Source organism: Falco naumanni, chromosome 13 (genome assembly GCF_017639655.2).
Source record: "Falco naumanni isolate bFalNau1 chromosome 13, bFalNau1.pat, whole genome shotgun sequence".
Lineage (NCBI taxonomy): Eukaryota > Metazoa > Chordata > Aves > Falconiformes > Falconidae > Falco > Falco naumanni.
In genome coordinates this window covers 3320418-3344119 of record NC_054066.1, presented here as the reverse complement: position 1 = coordinate 3344119, position 23702 = coordinate 3320418, and the positions used below count along the sequence as shown (strand labels likewise).

The following is a 23702-nucleotide window of genomic DNA, read 5'->3' as shown; positions in this document are numbered from 1 at the left end:
GTGCAGGCAAGGAGGTGCCTGCCCGGAGACATGGCCCTGGCGCCGGCAGCTCCCGGCTGTGCTGGCAGGGACGCCCGGAGGAGGCACGGTCTGGTGTTCTTACAGCAGGGTAGGAAGAAACGTAGTGTACACAAACCCGGCATTACATATTTGGCCACAACTATGACAGCTGAAATAAAATACAGGAGCTGAAAGCTGTCCCAGGCTGGAGGAGGTACCAGCTCCACTTGTGTATCTATGACGGCTAAAACTGAGGATGGGTAAGAGGATGCTGAAGCGAGGAGCAGCAGCTCCAGCAGCAGTGTCTGCTCCTGCTAGAGACACCGGTTGTGATTCCACAGGGAAAGTCAGTTTAATTTTGCACTTAAAGCAAGAATTCATTAGTCACAGCATCTCCTCTCTGAGACTGGGGCCCGCTTCATGGGTGGAAGAGAAATGTTTGGCAATATTGCAGACCAATTCCTTTACCGGTTAAAGGATCCCTCTGGTAACAGAAATTTTAGCACACTAGGTTAGGGTTGGGGTTTTTTCTTTGTTATCTCAGCCTAGTCTCTTGGAGAAGGCTACAGGTTGGCGACACAAGAAAGGAGAAGAACCCAAGGAATGGACGGAACCAGCGCGCACAAGACACAGCAATTCCAACACATCAGCCAAACAGCGTATGGTGGGTTTCTTTGTAAATATGCTAGCAAGTACTTCTACAGAAACAAATCACTAGCCTAAGGAAGATCCTCTTATGCAGAGGAGAATACGTAGAAATATTAACTATGTCTCTAATTCTTAGAGAAAGATTACACCAGGTAGTGCTTTAACCATCCACAGATTCACACAAGTAAAATACGTCTAGTGTCAATTGTAAGAGCCGGTGGTTTACAGCACAACAGGGCACTGCACCCTCCCCACGGGCAGGCATGCTGCCTTGGGTTCCAGGACAGTAAGCAAAGAAAAAAAATACCCCCAAAAAAACCTTCATTGTGACTTGTGTTTTAAAAGATTTCTAGACATACATTTAAGTTAATTTGGCAGCTCTTTTGTCACTCCTGGTATAAAGTCAAGGGGACAGAATGGCACAGGGCTGAACTGAGAAATGAGCACTGTGGATGTTGCATGCCGTTGTTACAGTTAATCGTTAGATGCTGGCATTTATTGCACATCTAGGGACATAACAGAATTTATATATAAATGAAACAAGGTGCAATCACCATTTTTAATGAGCGTGCATGATAACACATTGTAAAAAGCCTTTTTATAGAAATTACCTTATTGCAATTATACAGGAAGAGAAAAAGGGTTCTCAAGTTACAGTGTATAAAATAAAGCACATTGCTCCAATGATGGATTTAAGAAAAATCCCTAAGTGTCTTGGGACTGAATGCTATCCAGTTTGAAAGATATTGACTAAATGTCTTCCACATCTCTATGCTGAGAGATCTGAGAAAACTAGTTTGTCTGACTTGTCTCCAGTTTCAGGGGGAGATAAGACTTCATCTGTGTCATAGTCTTCTTCAAATGATCTGCAAAGATCTGCAAAGATCACATCTCTATGCTGAGAGATCTGAGAAAACTAGTTTGTCTGACTTGTCTCCAGTTTCAGGGGGAGATAAGACTTCATCTGTGTCATAGTCTTCTTCAAATGATCTGCAAAGATAAAAGGTATGTCTTTAAAAGGCGTATTTTGGTGACAGCATTTTCAGTGGCTACTAAAACAGCTGGCTAAAACACAGTGGCATGCAAGACGTTACCCTCGAGGAGGGTATTTCTAAGGACTGAAAACAGTGCGGCAGTAACTGGTATTCTGACAGCTGACGTGCCTTTGTGCTCCCATCCATCCTCATCTCTAAGGTCTGGAACGACTTTTCACTGGTGCTCAGCATCACAAAACTTGAATCCAGTTTCAGTAACAATACTCAGTAGCTCGCAGTAGTCTTGTTAGCTCAGTGGAGAAATAAAGTTGTCCAAGCCCTAGAGGAGCTCTGGCTTGCTCAGACCTGCTCGGGAACACCTGGTTTCCAAAGCATCTTCTGGCTCAGGATGTATTTTGACATCTGCAGAAGAACAATTGTGGCCGTGCTGTCATGTTCCTCTCTCACTTGGTTTGAAGTTGAAGATCCAGGTCTTAGCATTTATGGCCCGAGGAGGTTTAGCTGTGAATTCTCAGCTCCAGGCAGTTGCACTATTCGGGCTGGCTGGGCTCTGTGCTTTACAGGACATTGCTTTGGGGCTCTCATCCCATCCCTACTGCTGAGAGATGATGTTTTGAAGATGTGCTCCCTCCAGTCTCAGCACGCTACAGGTTAGTTTCTCAGAGCTCCCAGGAAATGGGAATTCTTCCCTTCGCTCTGACAGCGATGCTGTTCGTGAAGGAAATGCTGCAGCAGGAGTTCCAGTGGCAAGCACAGGAATAACTCCCGTTTGTTCACTGGTAAACTGTGCTGCAGAAAGGTTGACTCCTTTGATATCCCAGCACGGATGGTGCCAAGAATGAACCGTCTGGTACTTCCTGCGCTGTTTTTACCCTTCACTAACCCATACATAGGCACAGCAGGCCCTTGGGAGCCTGTATGCATGCCCTGCTGTGGGGGGGATTCTATGCTATAGTCCGGTGATCCCTATGTGAAGAAGAGACAAACAGCATAGAGATCTCCCGGGCCAACATTTTCATCTTCTCTTCCATAAAGGAAAGCACCTGCTTAGTAATTCTGCCACCTTCTGGATTCTTGCATAAGTGGGAGAAGGGAAACAACGGTCTGGATGCTACACCAATAACTGTTTTGATGATGCATGCAAGGTTGCCCAGAAGTACACGCTCTGCATGCGTTTTGCCTGAGCAGTGCCTGTTGGATGGCCCTGCCCCCCACCTGGGAACGGCCCCGGCATGCTCGTACGTGCCTCAGTTTCTCTAATGGCTCCTTGGTTTAAGATGATGCAGCTGAGGAAAACTTTTAATTTCCATTTGAATGCTGTTCTTAAGAATGTTCCTCTTGTGTCCCTTTTTCTTCCATTTTACCAGCTTCTGTTAGCTTTCTTCCTTTTTTTCGATATGTGGAATGGGACCTCTTTCCTGTATTGTTTATCCTGCACATTCACTAGCACTTGGGGCTCCATTATAACTTTTTTCCCCAGTGTCTTTTGCTTCTGGACTAAATCTTTTCACACCTGCTTCAAAAGGGCCTTCCCTTGTCCTTTCCCATGTGAGTGAGTCTTCTACTTCATGCTTTTGCTCCTTAAGGCTCAACAGTGCCTGCCCTCCCCACCTTGGAAAAAATGGAAGCATCCAAGGGACAGCTTTTCCATGAGATTAGCACTACAGATAATTACCTTCTCTCCTTCCAGGCCAGTTTCAAAGCTTAACAGTCCCAGAAATACAAATGCAGGCTCATGCAGATGAAACACCCATTCCTCAAGGCTCAACCATGGCAGCTCTAGCTTGTTCAGGGGAGGCAAACTGCTCCAGGAAATTCTTTGTCCTTCCTTTTGGCAAACATTTTTGTGAGCGAGTGGTTCAGCAATGTACTCCCTCCCCCTTTCCCTTCCTTATGCTGCTGGGCTCATGAAAGCGAGCGACTGAGCCATCAGCTGCCTTGAGGGAGACAAGAGAAATGGTCTGAGCTGCCTAAACCAACATCATCTACATCCTGTCTTTGTCCCACTTATCCATCTCTGAGCAGGACTGCTCCGCACGGATGGTGCCCTCGCTCCCTGCTGCCCAGGTGAGGGGGATTCTGTCCTACCAGCAGCATAACTGATGGCCTCTCTCTCCTTATTCCACTCCCGAGGGAGGAACTGACTTTTCCCATGAAGGCAGTTGTGGCTTCCACGTACATCAGCTGGCTGAAACTGGTTTCTGCAACAGCGGTGCCCACTTCTGCCATAGCCAAGACTGCACGAAAGTTTCTGCAAGCCCAATGCTTTTATCTGCATTATGAGCTGGTGCTGGTCAGACTCAGCTGTTGGTGCCACCTTCAGACAGTGTGTACATCCCCCAGGGACAGGCTGAGTCTCCCGCACAGGTGCATACAGTGGAGCGTGGCTGGGGGGTGTTCACATCAACTTAAGCTTCTAGTGAAACATGATGCTTCATTGTTGTCCTGAGCAAGACGACACCTTTCTCTCATTTTTGGTGATTGCAGCTCTCCATAGAGTCACAGCATCCCTGAAGTCACTCTGAGCATCCACGGTCCTGCTGAGATCCCTCTTCCAGGAGCAGTGCACTCTCATGGACAAGCCTGCAGACAGCCAGACAGACACTGACTGGGTTTAGAAACCTTCCACTCAGAGAAGCTATGGACAGGGCTAAGTCACAAACGTGGCACACACTTACTAATTCATCTGTGATTGCTGAATAATGGTAATTTTCAAATGTATTAATAAGACAAATACCAGATTTCACATTCTGCCAGCTAACTTAGTCAAAAATCTTCCAGTCTCCCATACAGCTCTCAAATTGTCTTGTTTTGTCCCCACTCTCTATTTCTGCACACCCAGAAATAATGTATGCGCAAAAACTCAATGCCTGTTGCTGGCAAATTTGTCTGTGCATCCAGCTCTTTGTTTTTCTTTTTCCCTTCCTGTTTTCCTGCCTGGTCTGTTGCTATGCTCCACAAATGAGATCTAATCTGGCTGCCATGACTACAGAGCTTTTCAGGGGCTCTTAAAAGCAAGCAGCAAGGTTGCTGCCATGCTCTTTACAGGAAGACACAGCTGTTTTAGACTTCAAAAATGTGACATCACCTACCACTTTTCCTCTGGTTTTGGTGAGTTTGGGTATGCATGGTCCTGCAAAGCTTTTACGGCAGACTGCTATTTCTTTTCTGTGTTGAGGACACAGGTGTTGCAAAGCAGCTTCAGGGAATATATCCATTTTATCTTCCATCCTGTGCTACCTCATTTTCCATTGTGAAGGCCACAAAAAGGCAAGGCAGCTCAAAGGAGATGAGGGAACAGCTCATAGCTGTTTGGATGCACATCACAGGGAGAGAAGGAAAGATAGCTCTCAATAGCTTTGCAAATCCCTGTGGCTAATTAGTAGCTGCTACTGTTATCCCAAACAATTTCCAGTGTGGGAAGTTTTGAAAATTATGCAATCTTCTCAGTGCTTTTACTTTAATGGCTCTAAATACTGTTCAAGAACGGGTGAAATCCTGAATCATGCAAGATTAACGTAGGGTAAGCATTCTTTGGATGTTTGTTATTAATCTGGAGACTTCCAGAGAAATATTCTCAAGAAGATACTAACACAGACACAAATCTAGAAGATAATTATACTGAGTCTCCATTAGGAGCCTCTGCAGGAGGTCCTCGCACACAGAGAGTTCTGGAGCAACTGCTCTGCCTAAATTAATTGATTCCAAAAATAGCGAGAGTGTCTGTCCATGATTTTCTAGAGGGCTGCAAAAATAAGTGTAGATATTGCAGAAACACCAACAGTGTTAAGTCTCAACAAACTTAGATGAGTGAAAATGTTGCAACTCAGCTTATGAAGACCACAGACTAACAGGCATGATGGTTGCCAGGACATAAAATTATTTGACTGAAGAAAGTCTCTGCTAGTGTAATAAATGTAACAGAGCTACAGCTTCTAATCTACAATAGCATGACGTGGTCAATACATGGCCAAGACTAGCAGAAGTCATTCCATTTCTTTTTTTTTTTTCGTATGGCTGCCAAAAGAAAAAGGCTTTGTCCTTTTTCCCAGCTATCTTCATTACTGCAGCGCCTGTCGCCGATGCAAAGGGCTGCCCACAAAGCAGCCCGTTGTGACAAACACACCAATATGCCCTTTTGGGGCAACAGTTTCAGGCTTCACACGCCTCCAGTGTTGAGTCCAAATGGTAAGTCCACTAATCCACTAGTTCTGTGAAAAGTGACATGCACACGCTCCTCCTAAACCTGAGCAGGAGCCAGGTGGCGTGTCCCCAGGGCGGGCAGTGCCTGTGCTTACCCTTCTTGTAACTGTTCGTTCCCGGACTCCTCGGCCACAAGAATCTCATACTCCTCAGCAGCGTATCGGTCCCAGTCAGAGGGTTCAGGGCCGTCGTTTTCAACGTCCTGAAGAGATCAGACAGTCAAGCACACTACGTCCACACCTCTCTACCGCTGTTCACAGTAAGTCTAAACACGTGAATGGCAATTCTAGGATTAGTAAGCAACGGTATAAAAACAGCAAGGCAAAAATTGCCTTAACTGAAGGCACCGAGTCACAATTATCTCAAACTATTTTAACGTCTGCACACAAATGATTATGAAAAAATACATCCCTTAGTCTATAAAGCTCAGCACGTGACCTGAGCTGCCAACTAACTGAGCCGGCTTCATTTCAGAAACGCTGAACACCCGTAACGGCACATTTTATTTGCTGTAGCTCAGCAGGCCCTGCACCGGTAGGTTTGTAATTGGTTAAAGAACTTAGGGATTTAAAATCTTTAATTAAATCTGAACTGTAAATGATCTTTTCAGGAACTCCTCACAGTTTGCTAAGTGTGCTGGTTTTTGTTACATTTTGATTACAGTACCCAGTATTTTGGTGCTGTGTTTGTACTAGTATTTGGTACTGTAAAAATGGATTTGTGCTGGAAGCAGTGTTGGTAACGGGGACAGCCGTCCCCAGCTGACCCGAGGGGTATTCCGTACCGTATGGCGCCACACTCAGCGTATACAGCTGGGCAAGAAGAAGGGGGAGGGACATTTGGAGTGATGGCGTTTGTCTTCCTAAGCAATCACTATGTGTGACGGAGCCCTGCTGTCCTGGGGATGGCTGAACACCTGCCTGCCCATGGGAAGTGGTGAATCAATTCTTCTTTTTACTTTGCTTGTGTGTGCGGGTTTTGCTTTACCTGTTAAGCTGTCTTTATCTTAACCCGTGAGTTTTCTCATTTTTACGCTTCTTACTTGCCAGCTGGGGTTAAACCACAACACTGAGTTTGGGCAAGTTTGAGAGCAGGTTACAGAATAACATCCTTATATATGTATATTTGGCCCTCTGCCATTTGTTGTAAGATGGGGATAACAAGTTATCCTCCCCCTAGCCCCACTTGACTGCCCTTATAATCCGGTTCAAACAAACAAACAAAAAACCAGGATGGTTCTGGCTTGGGCTATATTTAAGCCTTGAATCATGGAACCACAAAGTTCCCCCTACAGGTTATGTGAGAACAGCTGGGAGGGAACCAGAGGTGGTTTTGGCATCCCCTCCACTTTACTGTACTTTGACCAGACAAAGACTATCTCCCAGAAGGCTCTTCAGCCGTAGTCACATCTGGTTTCACTGGATATGCAAGGGGAACCAGAAGTGAGGGACTTGACACCAACAGCTGGCAAAACTCAAGTCTCTGAACATCCCGCAGGTAGCGGTGAGCAGCAACTGCAAAATACAAACCCCACGATCTCCTCCTGTATCATCCCAGAGAGGATGATGAATAACAGTCCAGCCAGGCTGATAACCAGGCACAATCTGCAACCCCCAAACCTTCCATCTAGACTGCCACGTGTGTGGCCTCATCACCGAGCTGGCACCTCACCTGCCTCAGCCCCTGCGCTGTAAAGAAGGTTTCTCCCTTTGGCTCTCTTTAGGCTACGGGAAGATCGTTAGTGCTGGTTTAAGGAGCAAGCTCCACCCCAGACGTTGAACGAATCTTCACATGTAGCCTACTTATTTATGGCTGCAGCTGTGTAGGGGCTGGGAAGGGACAAATGGGATCTCAGGTTCTGAATCTCACAGCTCCGTTCTAACCTGAGCAAACCGGGCTCCTCCTCGCGCAGCTGAGCCCCCTCCTTCAGCTGCAGCGCAACACAGCAGGCTCCGCTCCTTCTCTCTAGAATCACACACTGCACTGCCAGGGCTGGTGTAGTAGGATCAGTGATGGCAACCACATCACAGAACAGCAGTATAACTGGTGCTGGAAGAGACCCTGGGGGTCCCTAGTCCCAGCCTCTGCTCAGATCAGGATTTGCTATGAGGTCAGATCAGGGGCTTGAGGTTTTGTTCAGTCGCATCTTAAAAACATCCAAGAATAGAAGCAGCACAACCTCTCTGGGCAACCTGTTCCGCTGTTGGACTGCCCTACTCGTGCAAAGAGTTTTCTTGGGTTCAGTTGGATTTTCCCTTCATCCAGCAGCGTTCCAAAGACAGGTTTGAGAAGGCCTGTATTTAGAAATGAAGGTGATTTATACCTTTTGCACTGCAAAGGGATCCCTCTGTTCATTGTCCAGATACTTCTCTAAGTTGAAGAACGTGTTGTAGAATACATGAGCCATTCTGCACCTCTTTAGGTCTCTCAGGGTTACTCTTCCTACAGGAAAAAAAACCACATTATTGTTCTACTGAGTTCTAACTTAGTGAGAGACTGGACCTGTTCCTTGTCAGTTTTGTAGTAAGTTTTAATTATAACACCAGTATGCTACAATATTACAAAATTTCTTCCCAAGTCAGTCAAGGATTTGAACATTATTCAATAAATGGGTATGTTTATTAGGCTTAAATTCCACATACATATGGAGGTCTTTCACATCCATGTGAAATATGAATCAATGTGAATGGGCATGGTCCAGTTTCATAACCCAGGCTGCGAGCACATGCCACAGCTGGAACATACAAGACTTGTTGCTCCAGTTCCAGCAAGTTAATTCACAAGGTCTCTTGTTTTAGTATTTCAAACCTCCTGATGCATAACATTATGGCACAAAAGTCACTGTTCAGACTTTGACCTTGCACAGTAATTTCAGCGCTGCGATTCTAACTCAAAGCTCTACCTACAGATGGGTTTCACAGTGACGTGACTTTCTCAGTCCAATATAGATCAAAGAGGATGGAAACTCTCATTAAACAGGACTTACCTTCCCTTTCTGGCTTAACGAGATCAAGCATCTGACACAGCAAGTCATGAAATGGCAGTGGTTCTATGCCCATCACTTCCATCCGCTCACACTGCTCCTCATAAAAGTACTCCAGTTCATACATGGAGAGCACCCCATCCCCATCCAGGTCCATGCACCGAAACCAGTACTCAATACTAAGAAAAAGAGACAGGACTAGTGAAAGCACAGCACTGCACTAGGAAATCCATACAGCAGAGACTGCAGCAATGCACGTCCCCTTTCTCCCATCCCCTAGTGCTCTTCTGCCCAAAGGCTGGCATAAAACCAGGGATGAAAATACCCTTTGGGAAGGATCAGGGCACAAGCCAACACTCAAGAGCACCTCCTGTTAGCCTCCTAGGTGGCTTGTGAGTACAGCCATGCTTGTGACCTGTTTCACCTGGTAGATGTAGCAAGTGTCCACTGTGCTGCAGCTCAACTGGCTCATGTAGGTAAGGGTGTCCCTGTCTGATTCAGCAGCAAAAGTTGGCCAAATACAACCAGCTCCGAACCTGGGACGCTGCCTGTCCCTGAGTGACCCTGGTGGGTGATGAGGCACACATGGTATGCAGTTATTTCCTCTACTCCTTCATACAGAAAGCAATGCTTTCAGGCAGTTACACTCTACATCCTTCCTTCACCACCGCATTTATGAATTCTTCTTCTCATTTTTATTCATAAGATTCCTTGTCCTAATAATCACATGCAGCTCTAGTTTAGCTCTGCACAACAGCCTCCCAGTGGCTGTACAAACCAGGCACACAGGCAGGTTTTACAAAGTGACACAGTGAAGTTTCCCTCCAAACCCTTCTTACACACCTACTACATGCATGAAGGGCACATGCCTGTCTGCTGCAAACGCCTCATGGGTTTATCGCTTCATGGCATGGGGTAACCAAAGGGATTGGTGACTACCAAGACGTTTAACATTAAAGAAAACTGCTTCTACACAAGTTCTCCTCAAGAAAGGCAAATGATTTGGCCAAATGTTGACAGTAAGTTGCTTTCTCCATAATAATCACTGGCACCAAAGCTGTCATCTCTCATAGAAAGCAGCACGTCACAGAATTTTCTATAATCTTATCTGCTCATCTCCATACTTTTACTAATACACAAAAATCAGTCAGACCTTGTGGCACTCCTTTTGTCTTCCTCCGAAATCAAGAGCCACACAAAATCAGCATAACTCATGCGGCCTTCCTTTTGAACTTCATTGCCTCTGGAAGACATACGAGGGGGGGAAAAAAACAACAACCAAAACCCAAATCATCAGGCTCCTCAATCCTCACAATGTTATCCAACATTTTTCAAAAGCCCCAAATAATTTGTGAGAGAAAACGGGGCACGGCCACCCGCTCAGCCCGCACAGCAGTCGCTGCCTTGCTGTCCCTGCAGAGCTGGGGCTCATCTCCCACACCCCCTCCCACTGCGAGTGCTGGGCTGGTTTACTTTTTGGAGGCTCTCCAGCAGTGCTCCCCAGCTATCCCTGTGCCACTGCGGGGCACAAACACATAGTGCATGTTCCCTCCAGCTGTGCCCAGCTGTTCTACAATGAGGTCTATCGGTCGTCATCCTATGGGATTTTTTCTTAAGATACCCAGCAGTCTCACTCCGTCTACAGGCAGCTCCAACTGGAGCACCATGTTGGAAACCATTCCGATCAGTGGGGATTTTTGAGAGTATCTTGCATTTCTAATCAGCCTGACACTTCTATCCCCAGCCAGTATGCTATTCCTCACCTCACCACAGCGCCGCTGAATATTCGCTCAATAATCCTGTTTGATAAAGCTGGAAACAAAGAAAACACAGAGAAAATGAAGCTACAGGTCACAGGAATAATGGCAATCAGTTGCTTATGCTGAATCTAACAAAGCCATTTCCCATTGCTAAAAGAATGCTCTGTCTACATTGCCTGTCTAACCATTTTACTGGTCTCTGTTTAGCAGCATTTCATAAAAAACAAAGATGACTTTCCCTGTGTGCCTGCCTTTGTATCCTCCTAAACACCACATTTTGCCACAAACATGCCGACTGTATGTTATCTGGATTCCTGGACATGGGCAGTGTTACTCCTACTTTGCTGTAGCATTAGTCACATAAGCAAATTCTGCTGATAGGAGACTGTTTCAGTGTGTACTGCAGAAGAACTACAGTTATCAAGCAAAAATCACACCTCGAATCCCTATAAAACACTTCTTAACAGAGCGCAAGCTGTAGCAATCCTGCTGCAGGGAAGGCCAATGAAAAACAAGGATAATTTTAGGTGAGCAGCAAGGATTTGCCAGCCAGGAAACACGTGGGATAGATTGTTACGGCAGAGCCACACCAGCAAGCAGCAAGTATAAGTCTTGAGCAGGATTTGCACCGACTTCGCCCTCCCAGACTGCTGACACGCTTCCTTTGGACCCCGACCACAGCACCTTCTAAATATTCTCCACCGCCTCTGTAGTCCTGGCACAGTTCTGACAGCCCAGCCAGGCAGACCCAGCCCGCACCCCCCTCAAACCCCAGTGCTGACAGGCTGCTCTACGCCTGCACCGATGCTTCCCCCCTTCACCCTGCCCACAGCACCCCTCCACCTGGCTCCCCAGCACCAGCGCCCTGCAGGTTTGCGTGCAGCACACCCTTCATCCCCCCAGAAGGGACCAGGTCTCCCATCTCCCCACGCCAAGTCAGGCACTCCTCCATCCACACACACCCCGTTCAGCCCTATCGACACTGCTGGCCCCTGTGGCTGCCACACTCGCCCAGAACCCCCACGGTCTTCCTGTGAACACCGGCGCTCAGGACACGTGGGCCACCACACTGCCCTGACACACACCCACCTACAGCGCTGTCGTTCTCACCCCCCTTTCCTCCTTCAGCCCACAGGACCTCGGCGCCTACAATGCTGTTCCCATCCCCGGAGATCCAGCAGTGCCTGACAACTTGTCACGGATCCCTGCAGCCCTACCCACCACCCCACCACACCACACACGTCACCCCTCCTGCCACCTTCAGTCACACCCTGCGGCTGAACACCACATTTCCCCAAATCGGATTCTCTCTCCCAGACCTACTCTTCCAAAAAGTGCAGCAACCACATGGAAGAATCCAAGAAAGCTTTATCTTCGGGATTAAACGTGCTGGTCAATAGCTCAGGCTCTTGCCCCAGACATTACACCATGAGTCCCAACAGGCAGCATGTCCACACGGGCACATCATGCTCTCAGAACATGCGTAATCCTAAAAGGAGCCGACCTGAGTGCCTCCATCTAGCACAACACACACAGAACAAGTGCCTTTGGATTTTTTAGCCCTTTTGTGGGTTTGTATTCCATTAACTCATCCATAGCCCTTGAACCTTTGAAAACCCATAGCATCTGCTCAACCTGTAGAAAGGAATTCCATGCTGAAGTCAAGCGAGATTCCCCTGAGTACACCCCCAAACTGAACGCACCACGCTTCGCTGGACTCGGGCGTTTCTCTCATGTGTTACTGGATTGCACTTCGGCAATCTCTGAAATTCACATGGGCTTGTCCTTCTTGTCCCTACTTCCAAGCTCCTGCAAAACCCTTAGTAAATAATGAGCAAGCTTCAAGACGTTATTTTAGCTTGTCCTGCTGGCAGTGACCCACACGTGAACAGATGTTCCCCTTCTAGCTACTCGGGCAGAAAATAACGTGTACTGCCTCTCCCTGTGTCTAAGCCCCGACAAGTGGCTCTGTAAATCAGCGATGGTGTAAGAGATAGATGACTCTATTTACGTTTCTTGAGGCATCAAATCACCCAAATTAAAGCTACTCTTTAGTGGGAACATTCTGTTTCCAGCAAGCCCCTTTGTCCCACCACAGCTTGCAGGCAGCATACCTTGGTCACTGTACCTAGCCAGATCCTTCTGGCTGATGTAAAGATCATGGTCAGTGTCCAGCTCCCAGAATTTACAGTATATAACATAGAAGTGCTCGTAGGAGAAATAATCTGTGATCTGATTTATGTCATCCTCTTCTTCCAAAAGAGCAAGCGTCTGGAAGAGTACAAATAAAGCGGGAAGTTAAACCTTGACAAAGGCAGTTCGGCAGCCGAAGCCCCCCAGCCTCTGTGGGAGTTGGGTACCACATTCCTCAACAGCCTTAACCTCCCGGTTACTGTATGTATGCACAGTATTGCTGCCGCTCGGTGAACAATTTCTGCTGATTTTCAGCCACAGTGAAGAGTGAGGCAGAGAAACAAGGACACAACTGCTGTCTCAGCTGGGATCTGTTATTTGTGAAACATTCCTGACCTGCACCGGAGACTCTCAGAGCCATTTACAACAGCAAGTGCACAGCTCTCCACAAGAACCAAGATACATCTTTACTCATCACACATCTTTCCATGGCTCCCAAAGGACAAAATCATCTTGCTCCAGACTCATGCCTGGACTGGGGAAGGAGGGATGAATCTCGGGCAGATCAAACCAATCACACCAGTTTCCCTGGGCTGTCACTGGCAGGAATTAATCTGGTTTAACTAGGAGGCTCAGACAGGTTTCCAACCGTGACATCTGTTAACATGCCTTGTTAGAAAACATTTAGTGACAATGTCCTTGTTTCATTCCTACTTCAGACCTACCTCTGTCCTTCCCTCCCCTCCATCTTCCCACCAACAGGAGGGTATTGCACATTTACCAGTGCCACCTCCCTACTTGCCTTTCTCCTAGTGCTGAGGCCATGGGACACCAGATAGCCTTTTCAGGTTAACAAATTCTGGCTGCAGGAATGTGAAAATGCTCACAGACCCAAGTGAGCGATAGGGTTGTCTTCCCCTGCCCTCACAGCCTCTTAGAAAGGAAGAGGTGAAACACAGCCCAAGAGCTACCCCAGGGAGTTGTGGCTCTGAGCAGATGCTGTGCCAGGCACTGATAGTTCAATGTCAACTTTCAGTGACCTCCAGCTCCAAGGAACCCAACCGAGTCTCAACAAGACTCTCACGTCCTGCTATCCACCAGGTTCAGTAAAGTTTCAGGCAGGGACAACAGGGTGGCACTGCCAGACCAGCACCGTTCAGACTTGCTGACACTCAAGTCTAAAAACCTCTGATCAATCACTCACTAGCCTCTTCAGATTCTTCAGGGGTCTCTCCATTTCTTTGTGGATATAATCACTTGGGGAGGTTTTTCAATAATTTTTTTTTTCTTTTATAGCTCATGCCAAAGTACACCATTTACACATGCAGCAAAGGGCTGCCCAAGCAAAATCATTGTCCCAGAGCTCAGCTTCCCTGCTGCAGGAGATGAAAGGCAGAGCAGACCTGCAAGGAGAAAAAGGGGAAGTGTATAAAGGGAGAAAATGAGCGAATAAAGATGCAAGATAAGCTGGGAGGATTTGTTTATAACGGAGGTTAGGGAGGAACTGGGATCAGAGGGCTTGGACTGGCATGAGACAACCCAAGGGAGCACTGATTTCTTCATTAGCTGATGTGATCACTGGGACAGAACACGTCTGAAAGGAGGAGGAACATGAACTCACACTTGAGGCTTTTGAGGAAGACAGCACGCCACATTTGGAAGGGAGAACAGGATGCAGTGGGGAAGTCTCACTGTTTTAGCTGAGTCCGTAACCTCTCAGCCTAAAGACTTTCTGGCTTTTTAGACTGGGCTGCAGTTGAGCAGCCTTATGTAGAGGAATGAAGCTGGGTTAATTAGCATTGATAATATACAGCTGTGGGCTGGCTTCAGGGGCGGTGGGTTGGCTGACGTAGACAAGGTGCAGCTGTGGCTGGTTCTGTTAAGAGGTTGGGCAGCCAAGGAAGAGGGAGGAGGAAGAAGCAGAGAGAAGAGAGAGAACGCACGCCTGGGATGAGGAGAAGGCAGCAGAGGGACTGGCACGAAGAGTATGTTGTTATGAGATGGTAAAAGCCCTTGTTGCAGCTGGTAGTTTGGGGAGTGCTGCGACAACTGGTGCCCTGTGTGAGGCCCTTCAGATTATGAGACTGGATGTAACGAGCAGCAACAGCGATGATGGCTGGGCCGGGGGATGTTTGAAGTTTGGAGCGGTGACAGCAGCGCCCAACAAGGCAGAGACAGGTGGGGACAGCCTGTGATCCAGATCACACTGAGATAAGTGGGAAGAGCCTGGGGATCTGGATCAGACACTGGTAAAGGTGAGCCGTTGGGATCAAAGAGAAGGAAGCCTGACTGCCATGGGGTTCAGAGACCCAGGGTAACGGCCGATAGAGGCAGAGTACACGGCCAAACGTGGCAGCAGCCTGCAGCGGGCCCAGAGCGGGTCCGGCCAGACAGCGGTGATGGCTGTGCCGGGGGACGGCGCGGGAGCAGTGCGATGCCGTGGGCAGTTCCTGCTGTTGGTGCTGCTGCTCGGCCTGCTGGTATTCCTGCTGGTGTTTATGGGCTTGTTGAAGGTGTCTCCAGTCATAGACGAAATAAGCGACCGTATGTGATGTTAAAAGACCTTGTTGCAGCTAGTAGTTTGGAGAGTGCTGTGACAGCCTTAGACTTTTTAACCTGGTGCTCTTTTGGGAAAAATATTGAGAGAACAGCGGTCCAAATCCAGAAACATCTGCCCAATGTAAGGATACAACACAGGGATTGTAACAAGAACTGAGCTGCATTAACCTTTCTGAGGAAGTCTACCGCCGAAGTGGAAATCGGCTCCCGAGATGCGTGGTGTTGCAATCGCACGGCTCAGCATGCCTGCCTGCCTGTCAGGGCCGGCAGGGAGTCAGGAAATGGGCTGTCCCACCCCCCGGGTGCTGTAGGCCGTCCAGCAGCTATTCTCGGCTGCTCAGTGAGCCACTTCACATAGGCGCACTGCTGCGTCTTGCTTCCCTTCCTCTTCGGCAAGGGAAGGGGCCAAGAGCCAACCTGCTTGCTGTAGCTGCAGAGCTGGTGCACCGCCATCCCCTGACCTTCTACCAGCGCGCTCTTAGCTACTCCAGCTCCTGGTCTTCCCTCACATCAGCTCAAGATACAACTGCTCCAGCACTCTCCCGGCACCGCGCACCTGGCCTCCCTCGCTATGCAGTATACAGCTATAGGAACAAAGGTACGACGCATTCTGTATCTTGTTCAGGCAGAAACCAACATACTTGCAAGAAGTTGCTTTTCCTCAGCTCTGTTAGAGTGATCTTCCCAGACCAGGATCGATTGACTGTGTAGAATATTCTCTGTATAACCTGCAACACATGAACAGCGCTCTTGAAATCAACTCCTGAAATACACCAGTTTGCAAATTTAAATGCAGTAACTTTGTTTATTCACTCATCTTAAGGGGACTGATTTTTGAAAACTGCTCCGTGATCTCCTTTGTAGGTACTACTATCTCTCACTATGCAGCCTGAAAGTAACATTTGTTTCTGAAATACTATTATCTAGTTTCACTCTGCAAATATTTTCACTGCTCTTAATTCACAACTTTGAGCATCCAGATGCATTATTTATGTCCGGGAATATGTTCAAAGTGCTGACGAATCGCTTTGAAACTGAGTTTTTCAGGTTTTAGGCACTGTACCTTGCATGGATCTCAACCAAAATAGGGTTTTTTTCTGCTGTAGAACACTATCAGGACTTTCAAAGAGCAAACAGGACATGTAAATGAAAGCCACAATTGATGTCTGCCCTATATTGTCTCTAACAATACTGCATCCTCTCTGTGGCTCCACTGAAAGTAAGCAATAGAGATTATCTGTCTGCATTTATCTCAGGTAGGTGTTAACCTAATTTATCTCCTTTAGTGACCTGCCTCTGGTGAAAGTGAGTAACAGGCCTGGTGAGGAATGCACAAACTTCTGAGAACACAAGGGGAACAGCTCACAGTAAGAGACTGAGAACACTCTCGAGCACCCAAAGCAGCAAGCTGAACCCTTCCCAGCCCACTCCTTGTTGGCTTGTCAAACATCAACGGGGGGGAACGCAACTGTGTGATCAGGCACATGCAAGAATAAACTTAACAGGGGAAAAAACATCAAATAAACATCTTCAACATGAGAAATCAGAAATATAAATGAATATCAGCACTGAAATCTACGTAATATAATTCTTGTCGACCAAATCTAATAAAACAAACCTTCAATGCCTCTGACATCATGTTGACATATTATTGTAGAATTTCAGTAAACCATAATAGTGCCAGCTATTCCAACACGAAAATTTAATTCACACAACAACATGGACATTATAGGGATTAATCCAGTTGAATTAAATGGGAGGGGGTTGTTTCTTAGCTAGAGCCTAGCTTTGAGTAGGCAATCACCATTTAAGTGCCATGCTTTGACTCAGACACACAAGCACCAGTTCTTAGTCCAGAACCAAGATCCGGAACCAAGTATGAGATTGTTGCCAACAGCCTGCTTTGGGATACACAGATGAGTGAGACAGTAAATGCTGACAAATACAATTAATTTTGAGAACAACAAGAACTATTTGAGGACTTCAAATGCATCCTGAAGAGAGAAAACAAGTATATTCAACTTAGCTGAATATGACACCTATTGGTAGCCATCCTGTCCCTTACGAGCCTACATGGGGAGATGCAGGACAGCAGGAAGACTTTCGGTGTCTCATTGAATACATAACCAGAAGCTGAGATCAGCCTAATTCAGGCAGATAAGAACACACTTCTTTAACTGCTGGACAACTCCCAAAGAAGCACTGCAGGGTCTTTAATCACTCCGTACTTCAAAGATGGATGTCCTTTTACAGTTGGATGTCAATTAAACAAAAAATCTATCCTAACTGTAGCAATGACTGAGCAATGTACTATGGCCTGTGTAATACAAGAGGTCAGACTAGGTAATCACAGTGATCTTTTCTGGTCTTAAGCACAAAAAGGCTGTATGCTTGTTTCTTTAATGTCTTTGGCAGCCTCTGCCATTCTGCACTATTTTTGGACTTTGTTTGGCCTTTGCTGCCAGATTGCACAACAGCTCAGAGACCTATGTGGGTCTCACCTCACACGTAACCCATTATCACACCTGACAACTCTTTAACTATTGTTAAAGACACTGTGTTTTCACTCCATTCCAAGGACTCAAAAATAACAATCCCAAGAATCAGAAAAAGGACCCTAACCGGCACTTTTTTATTACCCTGCAGGCAGGGGACAAAAAGGACAACAAAATATAACCCTGTTTGTAACACGTAAGAAATTGTTCCTCTATCAGCCCATATGGACAAAGATGTTTCATCTGCTCTCTCCTCACCTAGCTGTAAAAAGAAGGCATGTCTTTTATGTCCAGTCACTCAGTGCAGGTTTTATTATTAAAATAATGGTCCAGTTTCAATTGCTAGTACATGGTGCATGTATCAGTATGAAATGTCAGTGCTGCTCTCTTCTCCAGGTTGTGAAAAAACAAGCTGTTAAAAAAGCATTTGGGAAACATCCTAGAACATAATTACACAGCCCGAGATGATTTGCAGTATTCAAGCCACACTTTTCAGTTATGCCTTACTGAAAGCTGTAACTGGCTTTGGTTTTCCCATCATTTATCCTGAAATTTCCCAATTTATTCAGAATTCAGTTCACAAGCCTTTGGAAGGGGGAGCCCCTTCCTATTTGCCCATTTATCCTCCTGTAATCTACTTCCAGGACCCAAACCACTGATGGGTCAGTTCTGGACCTTTTCCCAGTCTACCCACAGAAGAACAAAAGCAGTACCATTTCTGGAAACACCCACAAAGCTTTATTAAACCCTGCAGACCATCCTCCCCTTACACATTCACGCTGGTAATACTGCATAACTTCAAGCATTTTTCAACAAGCAATATAATTTGGTTGTTGTTTTCAGTTGACTCAGCTTTTCAACAACAGCATGCAGCACTAACTCTGAGCCTTGTTTGAATGTTCTGGGAGAAATCCCATTTTAAAGCTTTAACAATAAATGCCACATAATATTCTGCATTGTCTTCACGAGCTTCAGGAGTCAGTCTCTGTTGAAAGAAACACAAGTGGTTTAGTATGCTGGCAATGCCACGGCTCAGGTACTGATACAGATTAAATTACAGCCTACTGTATCCAAAAGGCACCTCTAAAAGGTGTGGAGATAGGCAAAAAAAAATATTGAAACATGCATATGCATCTTACCCATACTAGACTGTTTGTTTACTCTCCAGGTGATTTCAACCAAGTGATGCTATATCCAGCAATGAACGCACCAAAAGCCAGTGTCTCCTTACACCTTCACCTGTAACACAAAAATATAATGTAATTCTTGCACTAGCAGCAAATACATCATTCTGTCACTGTAAATAGGTATAAGGCACTCTACCTTGAAGGGATCAAAAGGATCCAGGTAGTCTCAAAATCCAAGGACAAAGCTGTATCCTTCATTACCTCCTGGTGGAAACACCGAATTTTGTAACATTAAAGAGAAGTGCCAAACTGTCTGTGAAAGGAGATATGAGAAATAGAACTCCTGGTACCAGAGGAGAGCCACTGCCGCAGCGGGCCAAGTACTGCCACTCCAGATGGGATCAACCTGACCCCACAGCCTGTCTCCCAAGGTACTGACTCTGTCCGGCTCAGGGATCTGGCCACGCTGAGCTCAGAAGGAACCTGTCTGCCAGCACAGACACCCAGAACAGCACTGCCCTGCCAGCGCGAGGAGTCTGCGAAGGATATCACAGCTTTGTAAGATTCACCACTTTAGATGCCTTTTGCCTCAACCACAAGCACCGCTGTTTCCTGGCTGCCTGGGAAGCTACCTCCATCAGAGTACGGTGAGTGAGGGTGCCTAAAAACTCAGACCGGAGTAAGGAAGCACAGTTGAGACAGCAGCAGGATCAAGAAACACTGAGGAGCTTCACATAGTGATGAAGGGTCTGTTTCTGTGGCTGCTTTACGGTGGTCACACAGGACCTTGCCCAGGCGCAAGGGAAGTTGTGGGAAAGAAGAGCAGAAAGAGAAGGTGCTGCCCTTTTTAGCAGCAGCCTGCACTTCAGTTATCTTGATGCGGAACCTCAGCTTTACACAGCTGGTCTCTCAGACCAGAACATGCACTGCAGCCCAGTGAGGTCCAGACTTTCTGCAGCAAGAGCGATCGTTTGGGGGATTACTCTACAAAGACATTTGTTTCTTGCCTTTATTCCCTCCTTTAGACCCTGAAAAACATAGAAACACCACGTGGCTTCAGAAGAGGAACCTGGAAAGGCAGGTGCACAGAACTGCCTTTGCCACCACCCAATAGCCAGCACCAGGACAACCACACGTTACATGTATGTATGTATGTATGACAACCGGCTCACCAGCAAAGAACAACTGGTTGATATTACAGTCGGAAACCGACGCTAGTGTTAGCTTAAATCTTTCAGCTTTCACCTTTCCATGTACTTTAAACATCAAATACCAGGGTACATGTGCCACAGGCACCTTCACACCCACCCATTCATGTGCCTCTGTAATTCCCAGGCCACTGTTAAACCCATTCTGGCCAGTTACTACACTTAATGCATTTGTTGTCCTGCTCCATGGGGATAAACACGTTGCTAATACACCGATGTTCGCTGTCATGTTCAAGCACATCTAAAACATTTAGAATCCATTCTTGTTATACATTTTCATAAAACATTAGCGTGACAGTTCAGGGTTTGCCCAGAGCAACAGTGTCTTCCTGCCATCTGCTCCTTACAGGAAAGGAACTGTCTGCCAGCAGCCCCCCAGCTGCCAGCGCGTGGTGCAGCCAGCCCCCATGCGGACCCTGGCAAGCCAAGAGGAGAAACTAAGCTCTGGAGCCCTGCTGGGATACAGCTCCCATCAGGTCTGTCATTACCTGAATTTGTTACCACTGCAGAGATACAGTATCCTAACATCTATACCTTTTATCCAGATTCATGCCCCACACCAGACAAGCTAAAGCTTAAAAAAACAGTACAAAATTAGTCAGGTAAAGCACCAGTCTAACTCCTGATGGCACAGTTGGAACAAAGCTACAGAACAAAAACCCAACGACAAATTGTAGTCACAGAGGCTCAGAGACTTAGAAAGACATGACAGGCTTTCTGGCAAGAGCGAGAGGCAGGAGAGCTGGATGTCAGACTCCCATATGCAATGGATGCTTTGTACCACGGAACAATCACAGATTCTCCATGCCTAAGTGACAGAAATCTTCAATCATACAGCCTTCCATGCTTCCTCAGGCCAGCAGAATTAGGGGTAACTCAACAGCCCTCAAGGACGAAAGATGAACCTCTCGTTTTCCTTCACCAGGATTAAAGGCCAAAAAAGTTGTTTTTTATAGATTTGCTTAAGACCAGAAAGAATCATTATTAACCTATTGAATAACCTCTTGTACACACAGGCAAATTCATTTTTCCTTTGGAAGTAGTTCTTGAAATAACTAATTTCCAGTAGTATTAAAAAAATCCTGTTTTTTGAAGTAACTGAAGGATTTGGTGATGGGAACAGTGACAAATGACAAAGGGAGGGTTGGTACAGCAGTATTACAGGAGATCAAAGGAGCCAGCCTACCGTCGTAATATACCGGGAATGGAACTCCGGAGCATCCTTCAAGAAAGTCAGGCCAGGATGCGTTTCCACCACATCCTGCAAGATAAGACCAAATAAAATGAAATATATTTGCTTCTCCTTTTAATGTTTAGAAGTTACTTGGTTTACAAACCAATACTTTTGCTTACTTTTGAAACTGTATTTGCAGCATTAGCAATAAAACTGAAATGACATCTTTTAATCTATAAAGTGAACCTTCTAGAATTAGAAGCAGAATACATTTTCTGGGCAATACGCACCTGTTGGCCATTTTGATTTACTTAAGGACAGAAAAACAAAGGAAGAGAGTTAGTGAGTAGATGAGAACTTATTTTCATTGAATGAGACAAAAAAATAGTTAGTTGACCATGCAACTATCTCCTCTCCAAGACTTCTTTTTTTTTTCTCCATTCATTGAAGATATTAACATTTATTAGAGCTAGGTGCCAGAAATAAACATTCCTTGGAAGGTTGAGAAAGTTACTTTTTACGTCCTCCACAGCAATGAAAGCTCTTATGAGCCTCAGAATGCATACAGATATGATCAGTGCTTTTCCAAAATTTACTTGAACTACCTGTAGAGATGCCTCTTTCTCAAGATCAGCTTTTTGTAAGCCAAACACTGGCTCATGATGCCAAATCTGCCAAGAAATGCATGACCAAAAAAAACCAAACCAAAACAAAAAAAACCACACACAAACCATGGAGAAACTGCCTCAGATCCTGAATGAATCAGTTCAGATCCCGCATGAAGTGATCCCTGTGTAATTGCTGCATGTCTGATTCCTCTACCCTTTAAAAAAGTGTTCAAAGTGTTGCTTTGTCTATGCCACGACATGTCAAAGGGATACAGCAGACACAGCACCCTCAGGGGTGCACTACGACCAAATTCTGGCCCACCTAACTTGATGCCTAGTATGATGGTGTAATATGGTGTAATACTGCTGGTCTCTGGTTAATTGACAAGATTGTGCATGCCTTTGGTTGCACCAGTAGCTAAAAAGCAGAGCTGCAATCAATGAGGAACGGCAATGTGCCCAGTGGAGAAAAGATGAAAAGGAACATGAGAAAATGTACCCATCGCAGTCTGTTTTGAGGCACCGAAACATCCAGTGCAGACAAAACCATCCCCCCAAAGCAGCATCTCCACCGAGGTTTTGCATAGAGGACAGTGTGAGAAATGTAGGGATATATGGAAAAGCTCAGAAAAAGTATCAACAGATGATCAGAAGAGCAGATGGACCTGATTTATAGAGAAACTACAAAGAAACCCTAAACCTATCCAGAGCCTGTCTAAATGGCCACAAACAATGAAAGAAAGATACTTTGCTTTGTTAAAAAATATCATATGTGACTAAAAGGAAAAGAAAGAAAAGAAATCAGCACAGATTTAGCCTGAATATTAGGAAAAAAATAAATCAGCAGTGAGACTTGTGCATCAGCAGTTTTAGAGGCATATACAGAATAACTACAACTGCAAAAGTTTGGCAAAGGTTTCCATGTGCTATTGTATCTGATAGTCTTGCTAGACAAATGTAATTATAATTTTCTTGTCAAGCAACTTTTACAACTTTTCCAATAAGCTTTATGTTGTGCTTGAATATCAACAGTGCCATGCATTTTCCCCAATAACCACCTAGAGAAACAGGGCAAATAAATATGAATATATAAAAAATAATATATATTATATACACACGTATAATAATATATATTGGTATATATTATACAGTATATATTATATAAAAATATATAGATAAATATAAATAAATATGAATCCCAGCAAGAGACAAGAGACTAAATAAAGCTGTGACAAACCTCTGTGACTTTAGTAAGGTATGTAGATGATTGGCACTTACGCAAAATAGTCCACTTAAAATAGTTATTTCTATTTCACACCAAATAAACCCCACCCAGGCGCTGTTCAAACCAAAGGTTTGCATGTCCTTGGTAAAGATTTAAAGACATGACAATAAAGAAGTCACAAAATAAGAACAGTTCTCTCTGCCCATCCATTCACCGCTGGGCCGCTGCGGGTACCTGAAGCAGCGGGATGAAGTCCTCCTGTTCTAGGTAGTCACAGCCAGGCTTCGCTAAAAGGTACGTGAATCTGGATGCATCATCATGGCAGTTACGTAGGATTCTACGAGAGAGGTGAAGAGTTACTCCAACCACTTTGTACTTCAGGACAATCACCAACTACAGATGGATTATGAAGTGCCTTATCACCTGTTACACAACACATTACACTGAATTACGCAAAATGGACCTCAGACTACCAGCACCCATTTTCTTCAACAGCAGCCAACCTTTATCTTTCAACAGCACCAAGATACTTCCACACAGCGGAGTACTTCCATGCTAATATTGCTGTGCTAAGCAAGGTTTCT

The 23702-nt window shown here is 45.8% G+C and overlaps 1 protein-coding gene across 3 annotated transcripts in view; it reads right to left on the bottom strand.

Annotated features, from left to right (window-relative positions):
• Positions 1–1524: 1524 nt before the first annotated feature.
• Positions 1525–23702, bottom strand: part of LOC121097117 (serine/threonine-protein phosphatase 2A regulatory subunit B'' subunit alpha-like) — a 56318-nt gene continuing 34140 nt past the window's right edge. For 2 of the 3 annotated variants that reach the window (XM_040613880.1, XM_040613879.1), the window contains exons 5-14: positions 23353–23455; positions 21298–21372; positions 15923–16009; positions 12704–12860; positions 10593–10641; positions 9983–10072; positions 8833–9008; positions 8170–8288; positions 5942–6048; positions 1525–1638 (exon numbers count right to left, since the gene is read on the bottom strand). In XM_040613880.1, the coding sequence (XP_040469814.1) occupies positions 1542–1638; positions 5942–6048; positions 8170–8288; positions 8833–9008; positions 9983–10072; positions 10593–10641; positions 12704–12860; positions 15923–16009; positions 21298–21372; positions 23353–23455 (1060 nt within the window). In that variant the 3' untranslated portion in view covers positions 1525–1541. Of the gene's footprint in view, positions 4227–5941; positions 6049–8169; positions 8289–8832; positions 9009–9982; positions 10073–10592; positions 10642–12703; positions 12861–15922; positions 16010–21297; positions 21373–23352; positions 23456–23702 lie in introns of all 3 variants that reach the window. The other variant, XM_040613881.1, reaches the window with a different exon arrangement.